The 14491-nt window shown below is 37.1% G+C and overlaps 1 protein-coding gene and 1 long non-coding RNA gene across 2 annotated transcripts in view; one reads left to right on the top strand and one right to left on the bottom strand.

Moving 5' to 3' along the window:
- LOC137023887 (uncharacterized) overlaps positions 1 to 14491 on the bottom strand; it is a 42368-nt gene that overhangs the window by 16027 nt on the left and 11850 nt on the right. The window lies entirely within an intron of this gene.
- il26 (interleukin 26) lies at positions 8059 to 10202 on the top strand. Its single transcript, XM_067390994.1, has 5 exons — positions 8059 to 8205; positions 8292 to 8345; positions 8649 to 8792; positions 8901 to 8975; positions 10098 to 10202. Exons 1-5 carry the CDS (start codon positions 8059 to 8061, stop codon positions 10200 to 10202), a joined length of 525 nt encoding a protein of 174 aa, XP_067247095.1.

The raw sequence follows: 14491 nt of genomic DNA, 5'->3' as shown, positions 1-14491 counted from the left end.
GAGTACAAGTATTTGGGTACAATATTTGATATCCTGTTGAAATTTACTTCCAACACAGAGGAGGTACTTCAGAAATGTCAGCAGCGGCATTATCTTTTAAGGAAGCTCAATTCTTTTGGGGTCAATAAGAATATTCTCTCTTTGTTTTATTACTCTTATATTGAAAGTGTCATTACATTCTCTATTTTCTGCTGGTTTCATTCTATCAGCCTTCAGAACAGAACTCGCCTAGAGCGTACAGTTAAAGTTTGTTAGAAAATTATTGGACTTCCTATTAGGACTCTTTCCACTATAAGTGAACAGCAAATGTTGAAGTTGGCTATTAGGATTTTAAATGATCCATCACACGCCTTGTTTTCTGAATTTGAGTGGCTTTTTGAGTGATTTTTTTTTTTTTTTTTTTTTTAAACTTGTTTTTTAGATGTTTATATGTCATATCATAGAATACACATATGTTATATATATTGTGTTATTTATTTGTTTATTGTGTTGTGTTTTGACGTACATTGCTTGTTAATCTGCGTGACCTTGTGAATTGCCCTTCGGGGATAAATAAAGCATTTGGAATTTGAATTGAAATTGAAATTCAATGACCTCCAGATGGTTGAAGGTCAAAATTACAGTTTCAGCGCAGCTTCAAAGGGCTTTAAATGATACCAGATGAGGAATAAGGGTCTTATCTAGAGAAACAATCGGTCATTTTCGGAAAAAGATACAACTGTATATGCTTTATAAACACAAATTAATGCCTTGCACATGCTTCCGTTTTCCGTATTATCCAAAACACTTACTCTGTATGTCCTACGCTTTCCCTATTCTACTAACAGAACGAATGTGGCGCCCGTTTCGTTTTTTTTTTTTTTCCGTAAGTAGAATAGGGAAGCCATAGGACATTCAGCGTAAGCATTTTGGAGAATACAGAAAGTGGAAGCACGTTCAGTACAATTATATTTTTTTTCCGAAAATGACGATCGCTTTGCTAGATAAGACCCTTATTCCTCGTCTGGTATCGTTTAAAGCCCTTTGAAGCTGCACTGAAACTGTCATTTTGACCTTCAACCGTCTGGAGGCCATTGAAGTCCACTATAAGGAGAATAATCCTGAAATGTTTTCATCAAAAACCTTTTCGAATGACAAAAGAAAGATATGAACATCTTGGATGACATGGGGGTGAGTAAATTATCAGGAAAATTTTATTTAAAAGTGGACTAATCCTTTAAAGCGACTATGTTCACACCTGTTTATGCTCCACCTATGTTTTTTGTTCTATTGTATTTATTTGTGCTATTGCTCACAATTTGACTATTTGTTCTTATTTTATTACTGACTGTTTACTAATAATGTTTTAAAGTGGACCTAGTATGCCCCTTTCACAAGATGTAATATAAGTCTCTGGTGTCCCCAGAATGTGTTAGTTTCAAAAACAACAACAACAACAACAACAACAAAAAAACCCACATATGTAGCTTGTCAAATTTGCCTCTATTTGGGTATGAGAAAAAACATGCAGTTTTTGTGTGTGTCCCTTTAAATACAAATGAGCTGCTGCTCCCGCTCCTGTTTTTTAAAAGAGTGCGGGCTAACGGTTCGCGCTTCGGTTGCTCAACAACATCAAAGCTGGAGAATCTCACACGCAGTCAAAATGACGGTTTCAGTAACGGTGTTCAGCATTACATTGTTCAAACCGGAGTTGGACACTGATGGAGAGACTAGGAAGAACTTTTGGAATGCAACTGGACGTTTCTGAACGGTTAGTGGATAAATTGATGTAACGTTAGTTGCTGTAGAGTTGATTCAACTCCCCGATTAGCATGTGCCACCATGTTTTGTGCAAAGCCCTTATGTACGTTACAGCCACTAAGCTATACATAGCGTACCTGTTTGCCAAACAGAGCCATACACACCAGGCTAACGTTTGTGATTGCTATTCCCCCCCCCAAAATGAAGGCGCCCTGGGTGGAAACATGCAGATTAAGGGGCTGTAATATTATAGTAATATAATCTTATTATAAAAATATTATGTCACAAGGGGAGTGAAATCTGAGCGGCTCGTTTTTTCCACATGCTTGCAGAGAAAGGCTTGTCAAAACTAAGTTACTGGGTTGTCCTTTTTCATGTTTTATGGGTTGGTAGATGCCCACTTATGTCATATGATATGTCCCCTTTAAAGGGACAGTTCATGCAAAAATGAAAATTTGATGTTTATCTGCTTACCCCCAAGGGCATCCAAGATGTAGGTGACTTTGACTTTCTTCCTTTTTTTTTTGTGGTGACTTTGACTTTCTTAGGACACAGGGTTCCTACGCGGTTTGGAAAAGTATGGAAAAGTATGGGATTTTGAAATGGAAAATGTGTAGGAACCCTGAGGACATCATTGTGTCATCACGAGCCGCAGGGTTTAATTTGGATTTGTCTGTGCATGGTTTTTTTTTACTCTTATAGATGGTGTTGCCATTGACATGCATTTTACGACTGACAGACCACAACGGTTGGAGGTAAAAAATCATAATTTTGTGTTCTACTGAAGAAACAAAGTCACCTACATCTTGGATGCCCTGGGGGTAAGCAGATAAACATTAAAATTTTCATTTTTGGATGAACTGTCCCTTTAAATTTATATTAGTTATGGTAGTAGTTTTTGCTGTAATATCAAAATTGGAATAGAGAATTGTGATATTTCACTGGTATCTAAAAATTTTAACCATTGGCTCAAACTCTACTTTTTTAAAAATTACAATGCAATGAAAATACAGATATTGGTATCGGGAAGTACCAAAAATGAAAGTACCGATATCGGACTTGTTTTGGAAAAAGTGGCAGTGCAAAGTGTTGACACTGATGTCATCTGATTGAAATGATTGATTTAGTTCAATTAATTGCTTCATTTATTAGCCTATATTAACAATTAATGGAATTTGACAAAATCTGACACATATATTTAATAGGGTTAAAAAAATGCCTTTATAAAGGTATAAAAAAATGCACCTGAAAATAATTCACTCCTTCTGTTTCTACTCCAAATTATAGGTTGCTACATATGGCTTTTGTATGATTATCTATAATAATAATTTTAGATGTTAAATATTATTTATGTAATTATCATACCTATAATTTTAGTTGATCAGTTATTACTAAGCACTCTGTTTAAATGAATATAAATACATAAAGATAATATGTAATATAAATAAGCTTTAGAATCAATCAGAAAGTTGATGATTTGTGTTATGGTAACAACAAAGCCTGAATGGACTGGTTTGGTTTTGTCAACTCAAAACTAATCCTGTAACCCTGTGTTTGTTGAACTACCATCATGGTACGGGCGTCTGTTCCCAGCTTTGATTATCATTGTTAGTGTTTTTTAAAATAAACTTTGCTGGAATTAGATCCTCACCTCATCTCTAACTCCCTGCCACTTAACACTGATGTACAGTAAAAGTAGCAATTTATTATTGGAAATTTCTTTAGGGCTTAAAATGAAATAATATACCCAGTAAACAAAAATATGTTCTAAGAACATTCCCATTATGTTATAAAAATATTATTTTTTGAAAGTTCTCTGAACATTCATGCAAACAGTTAAAAATAAGCAGGACAAAGAAGTCAGGGTGGCGAGTGATCCAAGTCTTTATTGTAACTCAAAATAAAAAGAAAATAAGTTCAGTGGGGCTTTCTGCCTCGCACAATCAGTCACACTCAAACAAATCCATCTCTGTGGGAACAGGTCTCTCTCTCCCTGTCTAAGGTCTGCGGACTGCTTATATCCCATGTCTCCACAGTTAGTGGAATTAGGGACAGGTATTAGTCATCATTCAGTTGACCCACTTATTACCGCTCGTCTCCATACTTGTTCTCCTGCTGCAGCCTTCGGTTTACCATGCCTCCCATGCCACATACCTCCACCGGCCTAACTATGGACCTCCTTGAACTTAAAAAGCTGTAAAGCTAGATACCAACGGGTGATCTGCACACTGGTATCCTTCATACGGTGGAGCCACTGGAGGGGTGCATAGTCCAAACAGAGAATGAATTCCCATTCCAGGAGATAATAAATGAGGGTGAGGATGGACCAAAAAATGGCCAAACACTCTTTCTCAATGGTCTCTCTGTTTGAGAGCTTCCAACTCAGATACAGCACTGGCCGTTCCTCACCTCCGACCACCTGGGACAGGACTGCACCCAGCCCACTGTCCAATGCATCTGTCTGCAACACAAAAGGGACCTAGTTAGGAGCGTGTAAGAGCGTATTGACAGGGGCAGCCTTTACCTTGATTACTAGACCACTGACACTGGACCAGATCTGGTGTTTCCTAGATTTTGTATATGAGACGATGAAAGGTGCAAGCCACCTCCCTGGGGATCATTTCAATATGGTGCTGTATGAGGTCTGTGCGACCAGGCAGTGGCAAGAACACATCTGAAAAATCTGCCAGCAACTTTGCTACATCGGTGATCTGCAGCGGCAAGAGGTGATCTGCTCCAGGAAACAGAGTAGATTGGATCGACTGGGACAGCCACTTCTGGTCCAAGATCCTCCCCTTTCGAAACAGCCGCTGCTATCTAAACTGATGACACCTCATTCCAGCATTTTAGGAGATAAATGATAAATTTGACATGCACCTCCCCTGTCTGTTGGCCATAATCGAAATCCCCAACTCGCCGTATAAACACAAAAGGTCCTTGCCACTCAGTGAGTAATTTAGAACTAGATGTTGGAAGTAATACAAGCTCTTTATCTCCCAGTGTAAATTGATGCTCTCACGTACCCCTGTTGCACAGTGGACTTTGTCTGTCCTGTGCCTGAAGCAGATTCCACCCCAACGTGTGGAATTTTGCTTGGAGGTAAAGGACATCCGGAATTTCACCACAGCTGTATGAAGTCCCCTCCTCGCAAACCTCTGTAATGACATCAAGCACCCCACGAGGCTGCCGTCCATAGAGAAACTCGAATGGGGAAAACCCAGTGGAGGCATGTGAAACCTCCCACACCGTGAACATCAGGGGCTCGAGCCTTTTGTCATACTTTTATTTATATATATATATATATATTTTTTTTACAAATTTATGAACCATGGATTCTAATCCCAAGTCGTCAGTTTGTGGGGGATAGACAGGGGTGCAAATAAAATTTATGGCCAAAATTTTAAATGCCTAAGGTCGGAATTAACCGCCACCTTAAAGGATTAGTTCACTTTCAAAATAAAATTTCCTGATAATTTACTCACCCCCATGTCATCCAAGATGTCCTTCTTTCTTCAGTCGAAAAGAATTAAGGTTTTTGATGAAAACATTCCAGGATTATTCTCCTTATAGTGGACTTTAATGGAACCCAAACGGTTGAAAGTCAAAATTACAGTTTCAGTGAAGCTTCAAAGGGCTTTAACGATACCAGACGAGGAATAAGGGTCTTATTTAGTGAAATGATCAGTCATGTTCTAAAAAAAAATAAAAAATGTATATGCTTTAAAAACACAAATGAAAGCCTTGCAAGTGCATCCAGACTACCATCCATATTCTTCAAAAAACTTACACTGTATCTCATACACCTTCCTGGCGCCGCATTAGTTCCATAACTTGAATGTTATCAGTAAAATTTAATTTGAAAGTGAACTAATCCTTTAACTCTATGAAGAGGGGTTGGAGAAAGAGAGGTTAGTGATGGGCTCGCCCAAACCCAGGGCACGCCACCAGATGGCCTTCAACCAGCTGCATGACCTGATTCAGCGCTGTTGTGCGGTTGCCTTTCCTCATGGCAGCTGAGCAATGAACTGCTCCAGTACCACCAGATCAGTCGCTTCCTCAACGTTGCATGTCTGGGTCATCAGCCACTTGTGGTAAGCGTCCCGGAACTGTTGGGCCAGCACGAAAGGTTGGCTGCTGTCCCCTAGCTCCACTGACCTAAAACATTGGCAGTGTTGTTCCGGGGAGCGGCTGACCCGTTGAAGGATGGCCCGCTTTAGATCGTCATAGGCCAGGAGGTTTTCTACAGGTAGCTGTTGCGCTGCTACCTGTGCCTCTCCAAACAGCAGTGGAATCAGGCAGACTGGCCAGTGTGCATGCCTCTGCTGTTTTCTTGAAGAGGTCCACAAATGCCTCTGTGTCGTCTTGTGGACCCATCATCACCAGCAGCACATGGTCCACTTGATTGACCCACTGGACTTCTTCCTGTGTTTGGACTAGCAAGTGGAAGTGATCTTCCTGCTCAATCCTGAGGTCCATTAGCGCCTGGTGTTGAGTCTGATTACGACTGGCGAGTGACTTTACAAGCTAACGTTAAATAAAATTTTATAATTTTGTTTCCTTTTAAACGTTACTTTTAAATGTTCTCTGCACATTCTGAAACAAGTAGTAAGTAGTAACATTTAAATATGTTACATGAACATCCAAGTAAATTCAGATAAATTGCTTATGAATGATGTAAAAATAACATTTTGAGAACATTTTTAAAGTAACAGTTTACGTTTCCAGTAACCTCCCATGTTTCTTCATAGATTTCATTCTGACAAAGTTGTCTATGAACTTGAAAGTTCTCTCTAGTTCCTAAGAATGTTCCCTATTAGCTGGATATACATACATTTTAATATTCATTTGTCTGAGAAATTCTTCCTGGAGGCCATCTTTACACATGCAAATTTTTTTTGCATGCGTATGTACTACCTTCCACTCTGCAGGTATGAGGCACTGTGAAATTCCCAGGAAGTGCCTAACTTTTGGACACTTTCAAAACATTTCAAAACTTTAACGTGACAAGTTTGAAAGTTAAACATACAAAAAATGACGGAATCCACAGGATAGGGAAAGGCTTGGGAATTTACAGGCTCATGTTTCCTTGTGTCTATTGTTTGACATGTTTAACATACGCAGACTGACAAAAATGAAAGTTTCCAAAAATAGCACATTCAAGTTCAAGCTGTTCAAGGAGCCGGGGTATTTTTAGCTTTCACCTCTGATGCTATCAGATCTTGTGGTTGAATATGAGTCCTGGTATTGCTACAAGTGACACTGGGAAGCTTTTATCCTCCTTTCATTCATACTGAATCATGATTCAATTCAACTGAGCTGAGCAATTTAACTGAGTCAGGCCAGTAATGGTCCGTCAATACACGTTTTTAATGTTTCTTTTTTACTTCCTCTTTCCCTCTCCGACTCAAATGTTAATTGCAACTGTTTGTCTTTGGATGGTTTGACTGGTATTTTTATACCGCGGCAGCTCTTGAGAATGTTTTCTGGGTCAGGTTAAGTTCTTTGCTGAGTCTTGTAGGTGCTGACCTGGTTTGAGAAGGTGGTTAAGCCCTTTGGAAGAGGGGGTTATACTTTGTCATGGTAAAACATGTTTCGGTAAATGTCGACGATCACGCAAGTTGTTACTAACCTCTGCCCCAAATTTGCTGGGGGACCTGAGAAAATACTTTTATTTGGGATGAAAGCATGTAACAAATCATTGTAAATAATTACATTTTTTAAAATAATGAATGATGGGATATTTTGTGGCCTAAATCACAAACTTAAGTTATATGTACTGTATAATGTTATATATATGTATAATGTTTAATTATATATATATAATATATGAAACTAAGAATATATTATTCTACAACACTGACATCATCATTTTTATGTTCTGTACGGTTCAAATATTCTCACAGTATTTTTCCAATAGCTAAACAGTTTCAAGACACAGTTCACTATTCACATCAAAGGAAACACACTGTAGGTTTGAATGCATGGCAACACGTTTAACGCTCTCGCAACCAACGCTCTCGCAACCTAGATTTCATCGTCCAGTAATCAATATGCGCGAGGCTTTCGTCACTAGAATGCAAAACCACATAACCGACAGGTGACTGAACCCAGAGGGAAAAATGACGGCTAAGCAGCATGCAATCCACAGCGATTGAGGTTAAAAAAAAAAAAAAAAAACTCACTCATGATGAGTGTGGGAATTTTTTTTGACAAAGGATGGAGCTATAAAAGCTATGAATGTCACTGGTTGTTTAAAGCATACTGAGCCACTGTACAGACTGTACAATACTATTCAGCCCTCTCTGAAACTGAACCAAGATGCGGATCGTAACCTTGCTCGCCCTCTGTGCTCTCCTGTGCTGCTCTCAAGGCCACAAGCATGAAGAGTGCTTGAACCATAACATCCAGCTGCCTATGATCAAAGACATGATCAATACTTCAGAACTCATTGAGCAACCTTTAGATGTAAGTATCCTTATTTATACATGGACTCCAGTATATGTGCATTTAAGAGGGTGACATGCATCACAAATGTTCTTTTGTTGTTGCAGAAGGACAATAGACCATTCCATAGAATATTAAGAAAACTTAAAAATTGCTACAAGGTAAGCTACTCCTGAACCTATACAGAAACTTCATAGTTATTTAGGAAAAAAAGTGAAAATAATAAAAGTATTTGTTTATTTAAAAATAGATTAAAATGTGTGCATGAATATATATATATATATATATATATATGTGTGTGTGTGTGTGTGTGTGTGTGTGTGTGGGGGCATATGTGCAAAATTCTGCAAAAATTTTTAACACTTTGTGCTTCTGTGACAACTAGCCCCGGTCTCATTTGTAACTCAGAATAACAGGGTCTGTTGGGCAAAATAAAATAAACTGATCTGCACACCTCCTGACAGAAACTGAACGTCGCTGACTTTAAACGTATCCTGGAAATCTATGAAGAACATGTGTTCCAAAAGATGTGGAAGAATGATACTCGTCAGTCGACAAAAATGTTTATGGATTCTTTCAAAAGGCTGAAGGCCGTAATGGAGAACTGTGTAAGTAAGACATTTGTAACATCTACCACTTGGTATAGTAAATATACTTCATATACAGACAAACATTTTCATGCACATTTTTTACTGATTTATTTTTCCTTGACACAGGAGCCTAAAGGCAAACAAACACTGTCAATCTGCGCAAGAGAGAATCTTAAAACAATCGAGGACACTTTAATGATGGTAAGCGACATTATTTTAAATTATCCGTTTACACCCTCAGCTTTATTAGAAGTTAACTTGTGCTTTGTTTTAGTGTGCCCTTTTTTTGCTGAAATTCATGATCATCCAAGCTTTTTAGTGGCCAATGCCAATACTGATAACTTTAGTTAGGTGGCTGGAAAATACAATTTACTTAACGCGATTAAGATTATAACACATACATATTTACTCAAAATTCACATTCAAAATACTTTATAAACCTAGAATGATCAGAATGATCGTTGGTAGATTGGCCAAGTGGGCACAGTAATCAGCCGATGTCAAGCATCTCAAAATGATCAAATGTAAGGTAGATGATGAATATTGTGAGATAGAGGGGTCAGTGGAGTGATGTGATGCTTTTTTTTGTCTTATATAAAAATTGTATCAAAAATATATTAAAAATGCAATTCACACATTTAGTGACTTGAATACACATCTTCTATGATGACATGTTTTTTTCATTTGTATATTAAAACTTATTTTCAGTAAAAAAAAAAAAAAATACTAAATTAGATGACATTCTTGAAAAGAAAGCCTATAAACAGCCTGGCATAATCTTTTAATATTATTTCTTTAAAAAAATAATTAAATAAATTATATAAATAAATAAAATTTAAATATTTTGTCTGCAAAATCAAAGTCAAGTAGCGTGACCAACATGCAGAAACATGCAGGAAACAAAAAACAAACAAACGATATAAACAGGATGTGATATCATAGAATGGACCCCTGCAGACCCTCATTATATATAATTTATAAGTCTCTTATAAATATCAGATTATTTTAATTTTTATGACAAGTAAAGTTTATTTAAGCTTGTAAAATGTCAGAGTGACTCCTGGAAAAAAAAAAATGAATTAATCATTTTATGATATTTGTAATGTAGGTAGGTAGATTATATATATATATATATATATATATATTTTTTTTTTTTTTTGATTTTTCTTTTTTGTGTGGAAACTATTAATACTTGTAAACTCGCATGTATTCATTGCACATGTGCTTTAAACTAGTTTTTTTTTTTTTTTTAATTAATTAAAAACATTTTCTCTATCCATGTCCACTGCATTGTGATTTATGATATCACTGTTCTTTATACAGGATGAGCCAGGAGTTCACATTAAGGCAATGAGAGAGTTTCGCAGTGTTTTGGTCTGGATCACTTTAGCCATGGATAGAAGGAGAACACACGAGAAGATTCAGTAATTCTCCACACCGACACAGCGGAACTCGGGATGTAGGAGGAGTCAAACACATTTGTACACAAACGCACTGATCACCATCCAGCTACACACTCTGCAGTGAAGGAACCAGGCTCAATTAACACACACACACAAACACAGTGGCTTGAGTCATTATATACACTATCAATCCCTCTATCAGTTATCAACAGACTGCTTTCAAAGGAAAATTCTTTGACTCCTACACTAGCCATCAAGTCACATCCTGTGAATGTTTCTCTGTTCACTGTGAACAGGCCAAATTGTAGTTGAATCCAATACATCTCAGGGAAGCTATGACTATTTTTTTCATAGCAGAGAGACCAAATTCTTACATGCACTGATTAGACAAGCCAAGCTTACGCATATTTTGCATCAACATTTCGGTAACTTGGCATTATGAACAAAAATCGATATGCTTATTAATGTGAAATGCATTATAGTTTAAACGATACAGAATGATATAGCCTAGAATAATTGAAGATATATTTATTTGTCTGTTAATTTTGAAATCCATAATTTATTTTTGTATGTTTTTTATTTTCTTGTATTTCAAGTATTATTTGAGCAGTTTGAAATGTTACTGGGCAAATGAAAGATCTTAAAAATATGTAATATTTATTTTATTAAGTTATGATCAGACAATAGGTGTAGGCCTTATTCTCTCAACTGCCAACTCAAATTCTCCTCCTAAAAAAGAAAAAAAGTTGTGAGAATTCTGTAAGTGTTGGCCTTATTTAAATGAATGTTATTCATTAATGTGCATTGCTGTCTGTGATGTAATATTGTTTGTGAACCTTCAAATTAATTAAAGTTTAAATCAGCCTGAGAGTTTACCATTATCCTTGTCTTTTTTTTTGTTTTTCTTTTTCATGGCCAAAGCTTTTCAAGAGCGCTCCAGGGTAGACTGTAAATAATATAGCTGTCGAACGGGTGGTGTTCTGTTGCCTCTAATTACTGTACTGCTAAATGTGACTAACTTTACATGGACAGCTCAGTATCAAAGCACTGCACAAGAGAACTGCACACTTAGCACATAAAAAGAATCATGACTACTGACACAGTAATATTCGCCCAGTGACTTTAGACTTTTGACTGCACAAGTGGCTCCCTCTAGTGACTCATATTTAGGTATTGCACTCTCTGCTGCAGTGGAATATTTGCCAACTTTGGTAAGCACAGTAGGCTATGTGCACCCAGAGCATTCAGCAATAACATTTTAGTTCATTAATAATCAAATTTTTATAATAATCAAAAGTTTATGATATATTCCTATGCTCAAAATAGGCAATTGCACATTAACCAAGCCAATTTTGTCTGCATTCATGTTTAAAATCTTTTTTTAAAAAACCTTTTATATGACTAACATTTTCAGTTTTGAAATGAATTAAACCGATCCTAAGGCGAACTCTACCATCACTGTCACTGTACACATGTTGCAGTTCCTGGAAGTTGTAGCACCATGAAACGCGACCACAAACGTCTCTCTCGCATTGCCACCAAACAACCCAACCTATGCTCAGTTCTGGTGCAACGAAAGGGCGCGGGCATGCATATGCATGCATGCACGCACAGACACACTTAGATGCACAAATAAATATAACTTTCTCTGTCACTATTGTCTTTCTTAGACACACAAGCAACTGCTGCAAATGCTGCTATCAAAACTGCAAGCTTGAAGCCTCAAGAGGTAGCCTAATGAAGTTTGTACTCACAGCAACCAGTCAAGTCCTTTTATAGTAAGACACATTTGCCTTTAGAAGCAATAATTAATGTAGTTAACTTAAAAATGAGAACTTATCACTGTGAAATGCAAAAAGAGATTAGATAAGAATGTCCTAGGCGTTTCATTTCATGTCACATAGACTATTATTTAATCTTGATTTCTCAGAACTTGTGAGCTTTTTCTCACAAGCCGTGCACAGAAGACCAATGGCCAAGGTCAGGATTTTCATTAAATAATAGGCCTGTATTAAATGGTTTGTTTTTCTCCAAACCCTGTTGTATACCACTTGGAATATATGGCACGTGTTGCATGGGATCATTCTGTGAGACATTTGCATATTTTTTAAGAAGTGTGATGCTGGTCACTGTTCAGTGCCATAGGTAGTTTATTTCTTTGGTTGGATGTTGGTCCAAAGTTGGATCAGTTCAATTAGTTGTCCCACAGGGTTCGATTTTGAGTCCCCTTCTTTTTAGCATGTACAAGTTCCATTTCTTAAGGTCTTAAGTTCCATTTCTACGCAGATGACACCCAGATTTATATTCATACAAAACGTGGTGTTAATGTAGCTATTGGCTTTCTTGAACACTACATTTCTGTCTCAATAGTGATAAGACAGTGTTAATGCTTATCAGTTCACACCATCAAATGAATAAATCCGGTCTTCTAACCCTACAAGTGAAAGGTTTTGCTCTACAGTTTCCAAAAAAAAAAAAGGGGGGGGGGAGGGTTGATTTTTTACACAAACTTAACATTTGATCCTCATGTCTAGAATACAGTTAAAATTTCATTCTTTAATCTCAGAAACATTGCAAGACTGCTCCCCATGTTATCCTTCTCTGTTGCTGGAAAAACTGATCAACACTTTTGTTTTTTTTCTCGCATCGACTACTGTAATGCTCTTCTATCTGGGTTTTCTAAATCTACCTTAAATGAATTGCAGTCTGTTCAAAATTCTGCTGCTAGAATCCTGACAAGGACCAGGACAAGTGAGCACATCTCTCCAGTTTTAGAGTCATTGCACTGGCTCCCTGTCAGATTTCGGATTGATTTTAAAATTCTCATGCTGACCTACATGGGATTGCATGGTATGGCGCCACGTTACTTGTCACAACTTTGAAAGGGTTAGTTCACCCAAATAATTCTGTCATTAATTACTCGCCCTCATGTGTTTCTACACCCCTAAGACCTTTGTTCATCTTCGGAACACAAATTAAGATATTTTTTCATTAAATCCAATAGCTCAGTGAGGCCTGCATTGCCAGCAAGACAATTAACACTTTCAGTGCCCAGAAAGCTACTAAAGACGTATTTAAAACCGTTCATGTGACTACAGTGGTTCAACCTTAATGTTATGAAGCGATGAAAATACTTTTTGTGCACCAAAAAAAAAAAAAAAAAAAGACTTTATTCAACCATATCTAGTGATGGGCAATTTCAGCACACTGCTTCATGAAGCTTCAAAGCTTTACGAATCTTTTGTTTTTAAATCAGTGGTTTGGAGTGCGCATCAAACTGCCAAAGTCACGCCCCCCAGTGGGGAACAATTGAAATTTTGAAACACTTATGACATAACGAAGCCTTGTTTACTGAAATCACATGACTTTGGCAGTTTGATACGTTCTCCGAACCACTGATTTGAAACAAAAGATTCGAAGCTTCATGAAGCAGTGTTCTGAAATCATCCATCACTAGATATTGTTGAATAAAGTCATTATTTTGTTTTTTGGCACACAAAAAGTATTCTCGTTGCTTCATAACATTAAGATTTGACCACTGTAGTCACATGAACTGTTTTAAATACGTCTTTAGTAGCTTTCTTGGCATTGAAAGTGTTAATTATCTCGCTGACAATGCAGGCCTCACCGAGCCATCAGATTTCATCAAAAATATCCTAGTTTGTGTTCCGAAGATGAACGAAGCCTGAGGGTGATTATTTAATGACAGAATGTTCATTTTGGGAGAACTAACCCTTTAACTATCTACACTCCAAGGAGTGATCTCAGTTCCTCCAATTTTGGTCTTTTAGTTGTTCCTCCTACTCGTTCATGCTCTACGGGTGACCAGGCTTTTTCTGCTTGTGCACCAAAACTTTGGAATTCTCTTCCTTTTGACATCAGACAGGTTGAATCCTTTAGTGTTTTTAAAAAACTTTTTTTTCAGAATAGCTTTTATGTGATTTATTTTTGTTATATGTATGATGCTTATTTTTTATTTCACTGTATTTTTATGCTTGTAATGCGCTTTGAGATTTTTAACACTTTTAAAGTTTTATTAAAACTAGCAGCATGCCTAATTTGAATGGGAAATTTCTGCTTTCCCAATAACTTTAAAATAAAACTCATTTCACCATGATTGCTTACGTAAATGTAAATTGTAAATTGCCACTTCAAATCCTTCTCACAAAAGAGGAAAAAGGTGTAAGTGAGAAGTCGAATGAATTGTGACTCCTGTGCTCAGAAACAGCAGTGCTAACCTGACCACAGTACGCTCACTGGAAACTGCTACGCAGACGGAGAGGCTGTGGAGGAAGCTGTTAGGTCATTGACTCA

Source organism: Chanodichthys erythropterus, chromosome 8 (assembly GCF_024489055.1).
Source record: "Chanodichthys erythropterus isolate Z2021 chromosome 8, ASM2448905v1, whole genome shotgun sequence".
Taxonomy (NCBI): Eukaryota; Metazoa; Chordata; class Actinopteri; order Cypriniformes; family Xenocyprididae; genus Chanodichthys; species Chanodichthys erythropterus.
Note: the sequence above shows the minus strand (reverse complement) of the source record. Positions and strands in the feature narration are given on the sequence as shown.

Bases quoted from the DNA above. Each gene is read 5' to 3' on its own strand.
- il26 (XM_067390994.1), top strand. From the start codon at position 8,059: ATGCGGATCGTAACCTTGCTCGCCCTCTGTGCTCTCCTGTGCTGCTCT. The intron at 8,206-8,291 runs GTAAGTATCCTT...TTGTTGTTGCAG, and splicing joins TCATTGAGCAACCTTTAGAT to AAGGACAATAGACCATTCCA. The intron at 8,976-10,097 runs GTAAGCGACATT...TTCTTTATACAG, and splicing joins TCGAGGACACTTTAATGATG to GATGAGCCAGGAGTTCACAT.